Source organism: Paramisgurnus dabryanus, chromosome 6 (assembly GCF_030506205.2).
Source record: "Paramisgurnus dabryanus chromosome 6, PD_genome_1.1, whole genome shotgun sequence".
Taxonomy (NCBI): Eukaryota; Metazoa; Chordata; class Actinopteri; order Cypriniformes; family Cobitidae; genus Paramisgurnus; species Paramisgurnus dabryanus.
The window spans coordinates 24,563,389-24,582,894 of record NC_133342.1 but is presented as its reverse complement, the minus strand read 5'-3'; the positions used below and the strand labels follow the sequence as shown (position 1 = coordinate 24,582,894).

At 38.0% G+C, this 19,506-nt stretch overlaps 1 protein-coding gene across 4 annotated transcripts in view; it reads right to left on the bottom strand.

Annotated features, from left to right (window-relative positions):
• The window catches only part of map4l (microtubule associated protein 4 like), a 43,085-nt gene that overhangs the window by 20,839 nt on the left and 2,740 nt on the right, over positions 1-19,506 (bottom strand). For 2 of the 4 annotated variants that reach the window (XM_065276268.2, XM_065276271.2), the window contains exons 2-6: positions 11,670-11,854; positions 6,394-6,504; positions 6,214-6,303; positions 5,932-6,111; positions 911-1,975 (exon numbers count right to left, since the gene is read on the bottom strand). In XM_065276268.2, coding sequence (XP_065132340.1) covers positions 911-1,975; positions 5,932-6,111; positions 6,214-6,303; positions 6,394-6,504; positions 11,670-11,850 — 1,627 coding nt within the window. In that variant the 5' untranslated portion in view covers positions 11,851-11,854. The remainder of the gene's footprint in view (positions 1-910; positions 1,976-5,931; positions 6,112-6,213; positions 6,304-6,393; positions 6,505-11,669; positions 11,855-19,506) is intronic. The other 2 variants (XM_065276270.2, XM_065276272.2) reach the window with 2 other exon arrangements.

The window sequence follows — 19,506 nt, the reverse complement described above, 5'->3', positions numbered from 1 at the left end:
AACCAAAAAAAAGTAACTGGGTTGTTCTTTTTCACATTTTCTAGGTTAATAGAAGCACTTGGGACCCAATTATAGAACTTAAACATAGAAAAAGTCAAATTTTCATGATATGTCTCATTTAAGCTTATAAAGTTTTATACTCAATACTACACAGTTAGAGTATGTATCCACGAGTGAGAAAATTATATAATTTCTTACCTGGTTGATGTGCAGTGTTCAGACAGGGATGGACATGCAGGAAAAAGAAGAAAATACCAACAATTACACCTTTTTGGCAGTTTTTGGATTTTTCCGATAAAGAAAAATTATGTTATCGTTATAAAGAGTTAAATTTAAAGTTAAGAGTCAAAGTGTAGCATAGGAACTGTCAGAGATACCTCTTATTTTAAAAAAATATTGTTAAGAAATTGACAGTTGGAAAGGACAAGGACTAAAGTGTTATACAAGCTTTAGATGGCATAGGGTGGCAAGGTGAGACATTGAAAAAAGACGTCCACCCAAAAGATAATGAGCAAATGTCCAACATAGACAGTTGACTACAGCCACAACACTTTAAAAGACAGTTTGTGGTATGCTGTGACCAAGAGGAATTGTGCTGAAATTCAAGAGATGAAAATATTGTCACTAAAGTGTAACAGTTAGTTGGTTGATGCAAAGCGATCAGTGTGTTATGACAGCTTCGAAATGTGAAATAATCTTTGTTACAAAATGGATTACATGCAGCAAAGGTCCAATTTGTAGAGGACTAAGATGAGAAAGAAAGAAAGAAGAAAGAAAGAAAGAAAGAAAGAAGAAAGTCTTGCTTTAGTGTCATTTGCTAAAGAAAGAGCTAGGCTAGGCTAGGCTAGGAGGCCCACTTAATGGAGCCATGCATTATGTAAAACTCCATACAGTCTTCATTATCACCAACCTTCCAGTAGGGGGGGCTGTGCCAGCGGGGGCTCCTGCTTCTCTGTAAGTGACGGGACGAAAGGTTGTGCCTCAGGTGGGACTGTTGGGGAGGAGTGACTGGTAGTTAGAGTACTCTGGGAGGCAGGGCTATCGGTGCCGATGGTCAGTGGGCCATGGGTTGGGTTGGGACCAGATTCTAGGGCAGGGATATGAGGGAGAGGGGTTTTCACAGGTGTGCTCTGAGATGGGGGGCTTGCATCTGGGGTCTGCTCCTGTAGCACTGAGTCGAGTAACATGACTGTGTGTGTTGGGCTGAGGGTGAAGGTTGACTGGTTAGGATCGGTTGAGTGTGTATGGTCATTCTTTGAGTCAATGGGTAGTTGATTTAAGGGGTGAATACCAGGCAGTGCCAATTTAGTTTTTCCACCTAAATTATCATTGGAAGTTTTATCTTCATCATCTACATGAGTGGGAGTGGTGCCAGGGAAACTGTAGAATAAGGAGGTGTTTTCCTGACCAGTTGGTTGGGTTTTGCATGCATGTGTGTCCGTGAGGTTAAGAGAATTGGGTGTGAAAGAGGGCGACAGACTCCCTTGACCAATGCTAACTTTTGATTGTGTCTTAGAGTCACCCAGATTAGAGCTATAATCTATGTCCATCAAATTGGACGTATTAGGCTGAGAAAACCCAGATTTGCTGCTATTTCCTGCAGGAGCACCCCACTCTTCGGGAAGCTTCATCCTGCTCTTGCTCTTCTTTGCCTTGATGCACCCTCCCCCTCGCTCTTGGATCTCACTTGGGGGTGAAGGACAGCCGTGGTTGGAGCTTTCCGATGGGGTTTCTTCAGAATCAGGGGAACCAAGGCTATCCAGGAAGTCATACATTTCTTCCCTATTCCTGCGTTTCTTCTTTTTTCGCTTTTGCTGCTTCTCTGTTTCCTCCTCAATGGACTGTTCTTCCCCAGACGGTGCATCTTGACTCTGGGAACCCAAGAGATTGGTGAAACTCTGCTCTGTCTTGTTGAGGGCATGGGACTGCTCCGTAGAGAGCATTTCAACACCTGTCCGAGGATTTCCCCAAACTTCTTTGTGTACAGAGAGGAAGAGGAAGTGTCACTGACCTTACCATACAAATCATTTGACAACAAAGCTTGTGCATCTCCAAATTATATATGCTAATTCACATTGCCCCAGCAAACACCAACTAATGACTAAGGGTGTAATCACACTACGCACGGTTGCCTTGAACCATGCCAAAGCGCAATTGCCCCCACTCCCCCACAAGCTTGCACTCACACTATATTTTTTAATATGGGACTGAGCACGCTTTAGTCATTAGGATGCGACTGTTTGCAAGAAAACGCGAAGCACACTCCCAGAACAAGAGTCCAAGATGTAAAGCGAGGTGCGGGAGAAATTAAGGTTGGGAATTTATATCATTAAAAGAAAAGAAGGTCAAGCAGCTAAATCTAATGTTGGGGACCGGTTCTCAGAAATGGTTGTGATGTAATCTAATGGCTGTTTCCAAGCACTTTTAGGGTAAAATAAGGCCTGTTTTCATTTACATTACAATGCCTAGTATTTGTATTTAATGGTCGTGGGTGCAGGGCGGGTTATATAAAAAGATACTGTGGTGCGGGGGCTAACCAAATAATTTCATAAAAGCAGGACCCGCGGGTTGAAAAAAGAACGTGCATCAACAGATCACAATAATCGAACGAACCAGGCTTTGGTAGCCAAAAGTGCTCGGGCATGGTTCAGATAGTGTGAGCAAGCCATAATACCCCAATTCAACAGAACTCAACAAAATACGATTAAGTTGAAGTTTGCTGGAGCACTATGAATTAACCTTAAAAGCTATTTAGCGAGACCAAATAGATAATAGATAATCTGCTTACAAACCACTGATCACTTGCATCATATGTTTAGTTATGCTAGGTGTAATGATATTATGGCATACAACATTCACCATTTCACACTGAATAGAAAACAAAATGGCTTTTTTAGTATTTATGATACAACCTAACCAGGCCTGCTGTTTCTGAATAGGAACTTTATGTAAAATTGAAGTAAGTATTTATGCTCCTACTTGCTCCAGAGAGCAGTTAAATGGGTGTGATATAGACAGTGGCTGAAAGTGAATGTGCTGAGACTTGGATGTGCTCAGAGCATGTCAAGTGAAAGTGCAAATGGGCAAATGAACTCATGGAGAAATAACGTGCAGACAGGGATAACAACAGAGGCAAGGGACTGACGCAAGGCAAAAGACACAGAGAAGAGTCGTGTGATGTAAAATACTCTATATAATTCCCAGCACTAAGAATGTGAATTAAACAAACAAAGCCTTTGACAAGAAAGACATACATGTAAATGTAAATACTGAACACACAATGGTTAACTCTTTCCCTGCCAATGAAGAGTTTTTCTGGCAATCCGTATTTCCGCTATTATTCACCAGGTGGCGCTCTCACCCAACTTATAAAACCCGGAAGTATTCCCTTAGGGCAAACAATTCAAACTCTGTGTATGTTTTGAGGATCGCTCTTAATTTGATCTCTATCAAAAGTCCTTCACAAAATGAAATTATCTCAGCTGTTCAAAATTGTGTATTTTTGAAGAAACCTACGCACATTTGAGAGGTGATAAAAAGAGAACAAATAAAGCTAGGATAAAAAAAAAATTTCAGAGTATCTGTTCTTTCATTTAATATATTGTATGTTCATATATTTAAAGAAGAACAAGGCATTCAACTTTTGTGAAAATCATAAAAAGTGCTAGCACTTGCTGGCACTTTTTAAAAAACACTGGCAGGGAAAGGGTTAACAATATTGTTAAAATTAAAGGCCAAACTCTGGACCATGTTTATGAGGACTATGTTTCATTCATTCAAGAATATCAAGAAAAAAAATGTAATTCATTGCTGAACACTACCCTTTTGTTTATTCCTATAAAAACTGACCTTGTTTTACATTATACCTCTGTTTTAAAATGTGAAAAGGGAGCATTTTAAGATTTTAAAGCATCTTTAAAAATGCAGTCCCTAAAAAAACACATTTTGCTAAATACTAATCAGACGTGTCTGTCCATTGCAGAAAAGGCAGTGTAACTAAAACAACTTTATTTTAGACAACCCTTGTGTTTGCTATGTGCTAAGATGGGTCTCCAACGTGGTGCCCGCAGAGAGTCTGTGAGGTGCCCCCCAAAGCACATTCTATTAATAGTCTCAATTTTAATATTTATTTATTACATAATTTTTATATTAGCTTGGCTTCTTTTATTTATGTTAACATTTTAAACAATACTAAGACATATCAAGAAGTAAAATAAAATAAAATAGACAAGTAAAACCAAAATGGTAGTATATAGTAGACTATGTCAAAAAGTAGCCCTCCAGATTGTTTTATCCATTGTGGTAGCCCTTGCCCACAAAAATGTTGGATCCAACCCCAAACTATCCAAACTATAACTTAAGCAAGGTGTCCTAAGTTTTGTAAATTCGTCTACATACAACAGGATCTGTGGTCTTCATTGATCAAAAAGTTATAAACAGACTCATAAAGGAAGTGCCAGTGACAGCAACATCTATATTTAAGATATAAGGTCTAAGGTCTTTCTAAATTTTACTCTGGCTCTGGGCTAGAAGGCACATTACTCTTTTAGTTTCATGGTCATCACTCAAAAAGTAATATTACAGAGAGATTAAGGGCCGGGTATACTTTTTTCAGTGTCTGACTCGCGCATACACACGTCCTCGCAGCTTTCAAAGTATACCAAGTGGGCTTCACCGCAGCTATGCGCTGATGGCCGTGTTCGACACGTACGCAATACATATGATTTCTTATTCAAATTATTACTCTAACAGGCTGTCAGGGCAGCACTGATTCGTGACATTTACAGTACATTTAAAATTTAGGATAGATGAAGAAAAGTAGCACATTCACCACTGCAAAACTTTTTTAGAACAAACATCAAGAAAACAAAGAACAGGAATCAAACATTATGGTGACGAAAATGCTCCACAGCTTTCTGTTCTTGGAAGAAGTGAAAATAAAAGCAAAAAAGATGATGGTGTGTGTGCAAACGCTGTCTATTGCCTTTATGTTATTGTAATTGGAGTGTCCTATCTCAATATTTTTACGCACATGTGCTGTTGTACGCGGACTGTCCACGCAGTCTCAAATTTTGGGCAGCACACGGACGGTGCACGCGGATGACCGGGGACCCTCCTGATGTCGAAAATGACGTCATGCGGACGACACACGTATGTGGATGGCCCTAAGATACCTTCGGCCTAATAAGGAAAAATCTTTATAATGTCTCCCCTTATAATGCACAGGTGACTAAAGCAGTGGTTCTCAAACTTTTTCAGTGTGCGGCCCCCTTTGTGTACGGTACATTCCTTCGCGGCCACCCCAAAGAAAATTTATGACAAAAAACAGTTCTAAAATTTAACATTTTAATTAAACAAAACATTTTAAGTTATACAAATTAGTGCTGTTGGTTAGTAGCCTTATTTTTTAGGTTTAATTACACAGAATTCATGATGAAATAATGTATTTTATAAAATGTCAAAACTGGGGCCCCTTGGCACCATCTCGCGGCCCCCAGTTTGAGATCCCCTGGACTAAAGAATCAGAAGAGTCTTGGTTCAGTTTGCAGGTGGTTATGTGGCCATTATGTATAATGTAAATTGGACAAATCATTTGGAATAAGCATTACACTGTGAACAATATTTTTAAGAATTTTCCTAAATGTTAAACTACCCTATTTAAACGATAAACTCCTCTCATTTAGGGGTGGTTTTGGCTCAGTTTAGTAAACCACTCTTAATATCAGTGGCAACTTGAAGACCATGAAATATATGAAACACTTCTGTTATGACAATCTATTGATGAAGCATTTGTGTGTGATGACATGACAGCTGATATCTGATTGATAAGAATCAATAAGAATCAAGACATGTTTAGGATTAATTTGTGTTAACGTCTGTCTTACCTTCTCTATCCTGCAGTGAAGTGTCTTAAATGGAGATAGACTTTACCTGGAGAATATTCCTGGCTGTTACGAGGACTTGTTTCACTTGGACTAGAAGTTATCTGGGATGGTTTGGGTGGTTCGTAGGCAAACAAGGGTGAAGTCTTTTTCTGAAGGTCAGGGGACTTGGAGTTATGGAAAGGGGCCATGCCAACGTTAATATTCATACCCGCAGGCTGGGAGAACCCTAAAGCACAAAAAAGCAGAGTGGTACTGCTTTTAAAACTTAACAGAGCCTGAGATGTGTTGAAGCGAACCCATGACCTGTTAAACATAATCCAGTGGTTACCCAAATAGGAGTCCCTGCTGTTATCTTTCATTGTAGATCCCATCTGCTGGTGTCCCGTTTGGGCAGGCATTCCAATCATTGAGGGCGGGCCTGAAATAAGCATAGCTGGGACTAAAATCTAACACAAGATTGAAGATGCAACAAGATTTATGCATGCCAATTTAAACGCAATGATCCCACCTGATTGAAAGTCATTCTTGTAGGCATACTGTCCAGGCGAACTGGGACGGATCTCTCCTTGAGGGTCTTGACGAAGACCCCCAGTCTGGCCTCCAGACATGAAGCCAGACCCTGAGAAAAGAGGCAAAATAATACTGCATGTTAAACAATGCAGACCTTGAAGCTGATTAGTTAAGTCATTTTTATGATTTACTAAGGGTGTCACGATTTCGATTTTAAATCGAAATCGATCGAAATTAAGTCACAGCTTCGAACTTCGAATTAAAAAATGGGATCGTCGATGCTGCCACGCCCCCATGTCACGTCCGGTCGGCTTGCCAAGAGAGGGAAAAAAACTCCACCGACTGCGGAACGGCTGCGGATCCGTTGCGGAACGGCGGCGGAGTCAATCGGTTTCCATTCAAGTCAATGTGTGTATTTCCACTGACTGCGCTCCGAATCCGTCACAGCTCCGGCCATCCGCAGCCCTCCGGCACAAATACGCAGAGCTTCTATTTTTGACGGATGCCGGACAGCTCCGCAGGGCGGAGCCATGACTTTATCGCGTGATCATACCTGAATTCACGAGAACTCGTGTTTTTTTATTAAATCTTTGCAATACAAACATTACAAACACGCACAAATAAAGTCATTAATACAGAAACAACAAATAATAGACAGGAACAGAGCCAGGGGAGTTTCAAATAAATACATTAAAGATAAAGCATATATAAATGTTTTAGCAGCCTTCTTATTTTTTGAATTTTGGATGGATTTGATGTACTGCTCTGTCTATGCGAGATCTCGTGTTGTGATCTGGGCTGGTTTGTAAAAACGTCATGGGCAGAGACAGAAGGTATCGCGCGATCATCACGTGAATTTGCGAGACCTCGTCACTTCAGCACGCAGCCGCTCTGCAACAAAAACGGAACTGGTGGGTATTGGCGGACGGCAGAGTGCGGAGACGTAACGCAGCGGAGCTGATCTGCAGCTGCTCCGCAGTCGGTGGAAATCCGGGGTCAGAGATGCCTTTAAAAACATCTGTCCAGCGGAACGCGATCATATTTTAAACACGAGGGATGCTATAACTCCTTGAAATGCATATCATAAACAGGATTACTACCTAGTGATCTGCTTTTGGACAGAGCGCAGCTCTCTGCACGAGCGCGAGAGTGAGAGAGGCACAAAGATGCAGCGGATTATATTTGAAACAAAAGGGATAGTTTGCCTCAGCTCGCATGAAACGCATAAAACTGAACATATACATAAGGATTACTACTTTAGTTTATGTTTAGACTTCGGACAGATGCGAGAGCACGTGCAGGTGAGACAGAGAGAAGCGCAGCTGCTTATGATGCTGGATTTATTTCAGATGTTATGAGTCCAAGACACGCGCATTAAGTCCATGTGCATTAAATCCATGTGCGTACAAAAAGGAATCCTCTCTCTACAAGCTCTCGCGTTAAGTGAAGCACACAAACTCTCATGCGAGTTGTGCAATGTGCATGTTAATGTTAAACTATAATAATAATAATAAATAATGGCATATCATTTTTGTCTTCAAAAAAATATGTAAAAATCGAGAATCGGATCGAATCGTGACCTTAGAATCGAAAATGTAATCGAATCGAGGATTTGGAGAATCGTGACACCCCTATGATTTACTGTTTTCTATACAAAATCCTCCTAATGTAAAGAACATTTTGTAAACAAATAAAAACTACATATTTAGCATTAAGAGTAAGGCCATGCTAAAGATGTTGAAATCAAACTTTTGATTCTCATATTTATATAATGAGATTTTAATTTTATTTATGAAATGTAAAAATACTCTGATCAACCACACATACTGTTGAATAAACAATATGTTGACATAAAATGTAAAACTTCATTAGCAGCTAAACAGTTCTGTGTCATTTGTTAGGTCCTATAAACAAGCAATTTCAGATCTGTCTACTTTAATGTGTCCTCTGTCAAAGGCAGTTGGGTGCCCCTCAAAATAGGCCTAACAGGGTAAATGGAGATAAATGATACTGAGAAGATAGGACAGACTTGGACTGCAGGTCCGTTACCATAGATACACAACCAGCTGAGCCTGCTTTAAGTTTCTTTAGGCAAAGCGTTCTGTCAGCATCAACAGACACTGACACGGGGAGCCAGTACTAAAGCAGCATTAGCTCAAATACCAGCCTTGGGGTAATAATCGCGCTACCACAGGGCTGGACTGTATTAGTGCCATGCAATTATCTTGTTTGTGGAAGAGGATGGATGTATATGTAATTGTGAGTCATGCTGTGTCTATCTGCTGGGTCGTGCTATATTAGAAGAGATGCTTTGAAAATCTGTTTAGACCTTTAGGTGAATGGTGTTTTTGTACCTCAAGTTGTATGTTTCCCCTCAAGCCCGGAGTAAAGTCTGTTTTTTATGTGTAGGCAAACGTACGTGCACGGCCGAATGCACAGCCTTGTAAAGTATAGTTTATTTGACTCGTACGTGTACACATACGTTTGACGCATGCATAAAAAATAGACCATACTTACAGTAAGGCTACATGACAGGGGCTTTCAATTTTTTATGCAAATAATACCCATGATCCCCTTTAAAGGAGCTGAAAGGCCGCAGGCCCAGAGTTATAAAACCTATTTTTGGGGGCTGACATCTAAATGTGTGCAGATTAATGTCCTTACAAAGGGAAGTACATACAACAGCAAACTAGTCAAAGTATAAGCCAAAAAATGGATGATCAGACTAAAAATAGCAATTTTGGTCCCAGAGAGGATGCGCTTAGGGTGCTGACTGCCAAGAAGAGTCTCCTTTCTGCAGTTAGAGAAAGTTAAATATTACCTTCACCACAGAATCTGCTGTCACGTAATGTCATAAACCAGTGCTGTACTGTGTACCAGAACCGAGAATATGGTTCACTGAGTTACCCGGTTGCTTTAAAGGGCCCATAACCTAGGTGTTTTGAGCAATATTAAATTAGTCTCTGGTCTCCCCAGAATGTGTCTGTAAAGTTTCAGCTCAAAATACACCAAAGATCTTTCATTATATGATGTTGAAGAGGCCATTTGTGGCTGCAATGAAAAACATGCTGTTTTTGTGTGTGTCTCTTTAAATGCAAAAAAGCTTTTGTTCCCCTTCCGTATGCAAAGTAGGGGGTAAAGGGTTTACACATGTGCTTTGGAGTACATCAAAACATGTGTCTCTGGCAGAAGGTTGAACTATAAGCTCATAAGGCGGAGTCTGTGAGCGGCTATGGTTGGGGTATAATCAATGTGACATCACATTGATAAGGGATCCTGTTTTGTGTGACTGTTGCGGTTTAAATGAGATTACACAAAAAAGAAAAGATGGATTTGTATAATAACAGGATGTTTCTGTACACACACACACTGGCAAGTTATTTTCTGCTAGAAACACATTTAAAAGTGCATTTTTAGGTTAGGGGAGCTTTACAATTTTAAGTTATTCAACTTAAAAATATTAGCTGACACAACATTTTTAATTACTGTACCTTTTTAAGTCTCTTACTTTTTTACAGTAAGACATGAAAAGATTAAATGTACTATTGATTTTGATGGTTCTTCCATGCATATAAATGACCATATTTAAAACAAAAAAGTTTTATGAATGACCATGAGTAGCATATGTTTGCTAAGAGAAAAATTAAACTTAACCAAATTTTTAGTTAATATATTATTCTAACTACCGAAAAATGTCAGCTTACATATAATAAAAAAAACGATTATTTACAAAACTAACACGCTTATGTTCTCATATTATCAGTAAAATCCTACTTAAATCCCCCCTTGATGTCTATAAAATACAGCTGTCTGAAAAGAAAGGTCATATGATAGCATAGGCAAAACAGAGCCATGCAAATGACTATAGAGCAATTTGCTGAAATCCAATTATTTTTATTTTATTAAAGGTTATCGGTTTATTAGATGTAAGCTGATATTAAAGTTATCATGACAAATAATTATATATGACATCGAAGTGCATGTGTAATATCATTATCGTTTTAAGTAGCAGCACGGTTATTGATTAATCTTTTCCACATGTACTTTGTTCTTTGGAAATGAGCCTCCAAGCACCTGTCAACAGACAACTCGCATATAAATCTTTATTGCTCTGTCAATATCACAGCTTTATTATCTCAGAGAAACTTTTTTGCTGAAAGTCGAAAGGAAGAATATATTTCTTGACTAGTAGCTATTCTTAGGGACAGTTTCCCAGACAGAGCGTATCCTAGTCAGAGCCTAAAATGAACGTTTGAGTTGCCTTCATTTAAAAACACCTTAACATACATATATCAGTGCCATTGTTTGGTCTCAAGATGCACAAAAGTATTTTGTTTTGTACGGTTTGTTTGTAAAAACTACTTAAATGTCATTAATCTAAACCCTGTCTGGGAAACCACTACTTAATGTTTTATCAATGTTGCCAAGTTAACTCGCCCAACACTTAATATTAAATTATGATCATATCAGACTGAATTTTATAAATATCATGTACTACTACAACCTTATATAACTGAGATCTACTGTATAATCAAATAAAGAGATTTCTCTTTTAAAAGAAAAACATTAAAACTTAATACCCATACTGATCTGAAGTTTTTAAAGCTGTTGTGGACATATCTGGCCATATTATACTGAGGAGATTGACATTTCTCAATATTATCTTACATGTGGCGTACATACAGTAAAATACATTGCAATGATTACCCAAGAAGAGATGAACTAATCCTACAAGCCAAATTACAGTACAGAAAATAGTTTCCTGGCTAACCAACTCCACTGTTAAACAATAACAGGTTTGAACATATTTCTCCTCCAAGCCTTTTCTTTCAGTAGTGTTTCTATTGAGAACTCCAGGCCTAGACACAGCCACCATTAGTGTTTGAATGCATACCGTGTGATAAAACTGTGACAATGGGCCCTAGTACATACGTTAACAAACTAGTTTGAGAATAATCAGTGGTGATGGTTGTAATTCAAAGGGAAGGCTGACTTTCCACCTGCTTGCCCGCAGCTTAGGTTTAGAGTTCATATATAGGCTGATTCTTGGCATCAGTGTTTAAGGCATCTGGAGGGGCTAAAATTATGTCTAGGCTTACACAAATAAAAAAACTCTAAATACTGAATGTTTTCATTATCACATAACTAACCTGAAAAGCATGTGAAACCAAAATAGAAAAATAAAATAAATATTTTAAACGTACATAAACATTTTGTTTAGCCTATTATGTTGGGTTACCCACATAACATTAAAAACTGCTCATGCAAACATACCTTCCCTCTTTCCTTCCATCCCATCCACAAGGGGGCGATATTCTGTCTTTCCACAAGTCTCACCTACTTTATCATCAAAGGTCTGCGCCTCTAACTCTGCCATGAAATCTCTCTTCAACAGACTCTCCTGAGTCGCCTTAGGTGCGCCGCCTGTGAAGGCATCACGTAAACTGAAGTCCATTTTCCTGCAGAAAGAAGTGGGGGGCAATCAATCAAAACTGAGCAAGCTTGAACCTATTTGGCTATGAACTTAGACGTATTAAAAGGAAATGGAGCTGAAAGGGCAAATACATTATTTTCTTTACATAGCAATCTTGCCCTTAATGCTCTCGCAATAAAACTTTATTGGCCTAATGGCCTATTTTTTGTTCGCAACATTATAATGTTTGTAAAGTTAACGTGGAACCTTTTAGATTAACCATTGAATTTGGTACGCTGAGAGATCTAATTATGAGAAATGTTTACAATGCTTTTAAGAAGTCAATCCATTCCAGTTAATCGCAGGCTAAAGTATAAAACAGATTAGGCAACATTACCTTTGCATTATGGTCTCTTACAGTGACTTATGTAAATGTAATCGTCCATGCCCATGTGCTACACATTAAAATCAGCAGCTGCTGGATGTGTCCATAAAACACAGATATGGCATGACAGACACAACTGCGGATAAAGGCAGGTGAACCTGCTTCAGGTTTGAGAGCAGTTTCTCAGTCCTTTAGCTGTGCCACTACAATTACACATGTCAGCTGATTTTAGCTAAACAGAGTTTAGCCATTTTGTCAAAGCAAAAAATGAATGTCCTACTTAGTATTTTTTGTTTCTTCTTTTTTAGTACCCTGTAAGTATCTAAGAATTCTTCAATTGAGATACATTTACTTGGTAAGCAAAGTGCCCTAAGATATTAAGTCTTGTTTACGGAAATTAATTACAAGATATTAATACTTAAAATTAGGGATGCACCGATACCGATACTGGTATCGGGTATCGGCCTCGATACCACATTTTCTAAAGTACTCGTACTCATTAAAAGTCCCCCGATACCAGGGATCGATACCACGGTCTGAGAAATGTCTTATGTTTGAGCGGTGTGTAAGGGGTTAATGCCTCTTGTGTTGTCCAAAGAGGCAGAGTTTACAACAAACTGGAAAACTAGTCCCTTGTTTTTTTGTTAAATTATATGACTAAAGCTGTTACCTGTAAATTTAAATCATGTTTTTTATTAAGTACTCGGTATCGGCAAGTACTGAAATGCAAGTACTCATACTCGTACTCATATTCCAAAAAAGTGGTATCGGTGCATCCCTACTTAAAATAAGTAGAATTATCAGACAATGGGGTAAGAAAATAAAACTTGTTTGTTTATTTTTCTTACCCCATTGGCAGATATGTTTACTTATATTTTTTCTGTAAACAAGAAATCAAATCTTAAACCACTTTGCTTATCAAGTAAATGTATCTCAATTTAAGAATTTTTAGATATTTATACTGGAAAACAAGACAAAAAAAATTAAGACTGACTTAGTGTTCACACAGATTACGGAAAATACACAGAAAAGCTCAGGTCCCCATTCTGTGAGCGATCCTAGAAACAATTCCAGGACATGTTTGCGTTCTCACAGAAGGCACTTTGGCAATTTTAAGGCAATTTTCTGGGATCAACATGCTGCGTAAAAGGGGTTTTGTTGATCTGGCACACCTTAGTGGGACTCAGCATTACTCCATTACTGTGATGCAAGCACCAGAAATTCCTCTTTAAAATGCAGAGACTGTACCACACATCTGGCTATATATGTATGTGTATAATGCAGCTCTCCATCATTTGATCATCATATGATCATTGCTTATTGCAGCACAATATTTAAAGGCAGGATAGGCAGGAATTATCTAAAAAAACTTTTTTACAAATTTGTTTAAACTGTCTTTATATACCAATACATAAGTAAAATGTAAGTACTCTGAAAAAGAGAGTATAAAAATCGAGTGTCTGTAAACCTCTCACCACTGTTTTAAACACAGCTCATTTTTCCATTCACTCCACCCCCTCCCTTCTGGGTTTCTTCTAAAGCCACGCCCCCAAAACACATGAACGCGCAACGCTGACCGGCTCTGCTGGGAGCACGGTGCATGTAGTAACATCATGTCACAATCACATGTAATAATACACCTAACTTTATCACTATGAATATAAACAAATAGGATGGCTTTTAGTACTCACTATTAAGCCAGTGTTTTGCATGGAAGAGTTTCCGTGATGAAAGCATTGTTGACTCTGATGAGGACTACACTCCAGAGACAATACCGCTACCGCATCATCGACTCGAGGAAAAGCCACGCGATATTTACTCTCGTTTGATTGCTTCGTTTATTCCTTTGTTTGCCTTGTTTCCCTTGGCTGACTGCATATGCAGGTACTGTGAGTCTTGAATGCTCTTTCTCTGCCATACTTTTGCTCTTCCTAGAGCGCCTCGTGCACGTTTAAATCAATGGGGTGTGCGCATGTGTGGGCAGATCCCATAGCAACAGGGGTGGTGCCATGGTCGTGTGAGAGAGTGATAGTCGCGCAAGCCAATCATTTGTTTCGTCCCGAATGGAAAAATGAGCTGTGTTTAAAATAGTGGTGAGAGGTCTAAAGACACTCGAGTTTTATACTCTGTTTTTCAGAGTACTTACATTTTATTATGTATTGGTATATAAAGACAGTTTAAACAAATTTGTAAAAAAGTTTTTTTGATAATTCCTGCCTCTCCTGCCTTTAAGTGGTAGGGCTGTCACTTTTGTGAAAAAATCATTTTCGATTTTTAATATATAAGTGTTCATTGAATCGATTGTAAAATCGATTTTCCATGTCTAAAAAAGACGTTTCCATTTTCAACGCCAAATAACAGACAAATGTAAAGAGAGCGCCTGAAACGCACAAGTCAGCAATATTTCTTATTCATTGTCATTAAGTTTCGTGCAGAATAAAAAACAGCAACAGTAGTGCAACATTCTCTAAAAAAATATGCAGAGTGGACTGCTGCCATAAATGAAAAACATTACTGCGGGCTTCAACCGGCTGCTTTTATGATTTACGCAATTCAAAAATTATTTTAAATAATGATTCGATCCATTTCAAACAACTGTTCAAAAATGAAACTTTAAATAGACTTACTTGAAGTTGAGAACATGCTGTGTATTTTTTTATTAAACGTAACCGACACTTAGGCGGCACTAGGCAGGCATAATGAAATGCGCAAAAAGAATAGGGCCATTACAAATTATTGGTCAGGAAAACAAGTCGATCAACATTTTAGGGGTCAAGAGCAGAGCGCTTTTCATTCACTATATGTCCATCTGTTGAGAAGACACACTCCGACCGCACTGATGTCCCAGGGAAACTCGGGTACTTCGTTGCCAGCTGCGTATTTCGTACTGCCAATCTTCCATCACAAAAGCAGGTTGCAGATTAAACTAGATTGCATATGGTTTATAAATGAGATGCATATACGAGCATGCAAATAAGAGATTAAAGTAGGGAGCCAAAGAAAATATGTGACCACTAAACTAGTCAAAATGTCGCACATGTATGTTTGTAGCAATGGCCAACATTGGGACACAATTATCAATTTTTAATGCCAAAAATCATTAGGATATTAAGTAAAGATCATATTCCATGAATATATTTTGTAAATTTCCTGCCGTAAATAAACAAATAATCAAAAATGTATTATCATTAGTAATACGTCTTGCTAAGGACTTCACTTGGACAACTTTAAAGGCGATTTTCTCAATATTTGGATTTTTTGCACCCTCAGATTCCAGCTTTTCAAATAGTTGTATCTCAAACAAATATTGTCCTATACTAACAAAACATACACCAATGTTAAGCTTATTTATTCAGATGATGTATAAATCTCAATTTCAAAAAATTGACCCCTATGAGCTATTTTGTGGTACAAGGTCACATGATAAAAGAAATTATCCAGAGATTGAGGAAGGGAGGTTTATTGTGCTTTAGCCCAAGACAGCACATTTGTTTGCCATTGCACAAGTTTCTGTGACCCATTATTTATACAACACTGACTACTACGCACCTTTAACCCTTGTGTGGTGTTCGGGTCTGTGGGACCCGTTTTTAATATTTACAAAAAGAAAAAATATGCAATTAATTATTTTTTCAACCTCAGATTCATTGGCCTTGGCTCATTTTCTATAAAGAACATAAAAATAAACAACTTGATAATGGCTGTACACTGTACACCCCCCCTACACATTTATATTACATATGTGGTGTTCGGGTCCACTGGACCCGGGGTTAATAAGAGTTTAAAAATTGAATGTGCTATGTAACTTGACTCTGTTTTTCTTCTATCTGGGACTCCTGTGAGTGCATGAGTGTGTTTGTATATATGTCTGTACATATATGATGGATGCATGTCAGAGTTTTGTCCTTCTGCACTTGCTATAAGGCTGCAAGGATAAAACATGTAATATATCAAGCATGAACACTTGTCTGCCCCCACTGTCCCAAACACTTTACCTTCTGTCTATCAGGAACCATTCTACCTTTACCATTATCTCCCTTACAAAAAATAAGAATGGTTGTATTATAGTAAAAGTGTAGTAATCATGGTAAATTTGTGTATAGATTACCATTTGTAAAACCATGGGTTTACCACAAAACCTATGGTGTGTGCACGCACGTGTGTGTGTGTGTTATGAGTGCGTGAGAGATACAAAGTAAATAGAGAAGTAGAAATAAAGAAAGTAAAATTTTATATCCAAGCATTTTTATCATTTTAGGTTGTAGCCAATAGCAACACATTGTACTGCAGTGTGTGTGTGTGGACATAAGATGGAGAGGAAGACACAGTATATGTCTATAAAATGCAAGAAATGCATATGCAACACAGCTACAAAGTAAAATTTGCTTCTTATGTGTTGTGTAGGCTGGCATGAACAGGTTATGTGTTCAATGTGGATGATGTGTTATGATACCGCATCTTTTCAGATGGGGCTTGTGCTATGTAAACTGACACAAATGTGTACAATTTCAAACTAAGTTCAAAGAATTAAACATCAAAGTGATGAAAAACTTATTTGAGATGAAAAAGTGATAAATACTTATTTTGTTTTTCCACAATATCTGGGGGAGAATAGAATTTTCTTCTGTTATTTCATATTATCACAAAAACAAATAGCACTTCTATCTATAAATAGTCCTCAACTAGTGGTAAATGACAAATATTAAACATAAATTCTGTCTATATTACTTGCAATAAGGCTAAAATAAACATCTGTTAACAGTTATACATAAATTTGTATGATGGCATTGTTTTAAGATACAAATAATGCAGTGGGTCCACTAGACCCACAAACATTGTCTAAGTAACAAAAATATGAACACCACACAAGGGTTAAAGACCCTAAAATAACAATGTATTAACCAAAAGTCCAAAAACCGTTGCATGACAAACATAAAAATCCTCACCACCCAAAGCAGCAGGGGGCAAATGAGTAAAAAGCTAAACAAATCTCTGCAGTGGTTTTGGTCCATCCAGTATAGACATTAATATGATTACGCAAGTCTGATTGAAGATAAACAGGGGATTAAAATGATGCCCCCCCAGAACTGAACCAAAATCCATCACACTTTTCAGCTATTGGTTGATCTTTGACATCGCTACTCATCCTCAGCCCTGTCTGCAAATCTGTTCCCTCCCCTCTTTCTGTTGATATCCTGATGGATGGTAAGAGGTCCAGCTGGTCCAAAAAAAGAAGGGATTAGAGCCAGCATGATTTTCCCATTTGAATCTGTCGGCTGGATTGAATCCACTCAGCATCAGCCCAAAAACACTTACTGGAATCAGCTGTTACTGTACACAAAGCTCACAAACAGCATTGCACAATAAGAACATAAAACATTGAGCAAAACAAAAACTGTAAAGCTTAAAATCAGCACATTTTAGTATGTAGATCCCCCAGTACCAATGATATATTGAACATGGCCTGGGAAAAAATTTCTGAACGTTAATTCAAAATGTTACTCATTCATTTACAATTAAGGCCTAAAAATAAGAGAACAATTTCAGTGTTTACACCGAACCAAACATATGGCATATTGTCGTAATGTGCTGTCTCCTAGTCCTAAGGCTTAACAATTCAACCATGTCAAATGACTCACAGGTACATTACTGCTGAGATCTAAGGCCACACACAGTCCTCTGCCATTCTGTGATTCAGCAATTTTTCACTGTGCCCTGCATGATGGCACCAGCCCTGGCACAGAGTGGCATCTCTCTGTATTTTAAAGGAACATGTTTAAACAAAATGCATGTGTCTTGTTGTATATGTATGTGGGAAACTTTTAAAAAAAGATTTAAGAAGAACTGAAGAATGTCATTTAATTGTATTATGATATGGGTTAATCATGCAATGTGAGATAAAATCACATGCGCTGAATCTACATTTTACAAATTAAGATACTGCACAAATACTGTACAGTATCAATGGCCAGAATGTCACTGATAATATCCCAGATTATAAAGCAAGGAACAAAGCAAAATCTGCATAAGTGTGATTCAGTAGTTAACCAGACTCTCAGTGGTTAACCAGACTATCTATTTAAATGTTCATCGAGCCAAATAGTATAAAATCAGAACAGTTTCTCTCAGCATTCACTCCATCTTTTTTCGATTTTAAGGAAAAGGGCACAAGTGTTTCGGGACGGCATTTGACAGTCATTTGTGTTGCTGTGTATACGCTATATTCCAAACATTCCTGTATGAATGCACACAGAATGTGGGATGGGGGTCTGACTCAATGTGTCCTATTGTGTGACAAAGCCATTGAGCATGCAGTTACTGGCTGCCACTCATTGTGACAGGATTTATGTATATCTGCACCACTGCCAATCTCTGTCTATCTCTCTTCGACTTATTATAAGGTAAAGCGAAACATCCAAAAAATAAAGAAACCTGTCAAAATACTGTCCCTCAAACTGTATAGTTTTTATAGTCCACTGGAGCCATCAATAAAGATGAATCATAAAACCTGGTTACGTAACAGATAACCAGTTGAAGAAAATGAGGTCAGATCGACAAGCAGACAGGAGAGAGGTGGGATCCAAATATTGTTATACTTATTCTTTTACACTTTTTTACACAGTAGAGTCTTACGGCTTACATCACATCATAAAAGTGATACTGTCTTATAAACACTTTACCCATGGTCAAGGGAAAACAGTGGAGAGGGTGTCTGTTTATATTTGAATCAGACACCATCAAGGAGGGGAATGAAGATTATGTATGACGGGACACAGGGCATCACAACAAGCCAGCAGGCCCTGGCCTGACACCCCAGAATTACAATGGTCCAAGAAACAGCACACCATCTTACATAGCTTACTTAAGTTTCCTGCAACATATGGTGACACTGTTCGGTTATATAATTTCAGGTTAATATTAGTGAACGATAAAGCAGTAATTATTGAGCCAGGGCATTGATGGTGTACACAGTATATTTGTTTGCTTTTTGATACCTTGCCAGAAGTATGAGAAATAAATTCTAAAAAGTATATAATTATAAAGATAATCTTAACAATAACTATATTAGTGTTCACAACAACAACAGATGATAGTTATATTTATATTTTAACTTGCACACTGCATTTCACATTTTAAATGTAAAAACCCTTTAAATTTAATTTGCATTGGCTGATAATGTTTTATCATTCATCAGCTGGAAGAAAATCACTCTGAAAGTGATCCCAACAATATTTTTTCCATGTATCTTTATTATTATACTGTAGTTGTGGTGTGGATTCTACTTTTCTCCTATATTTAAAAGAATTTTTGAA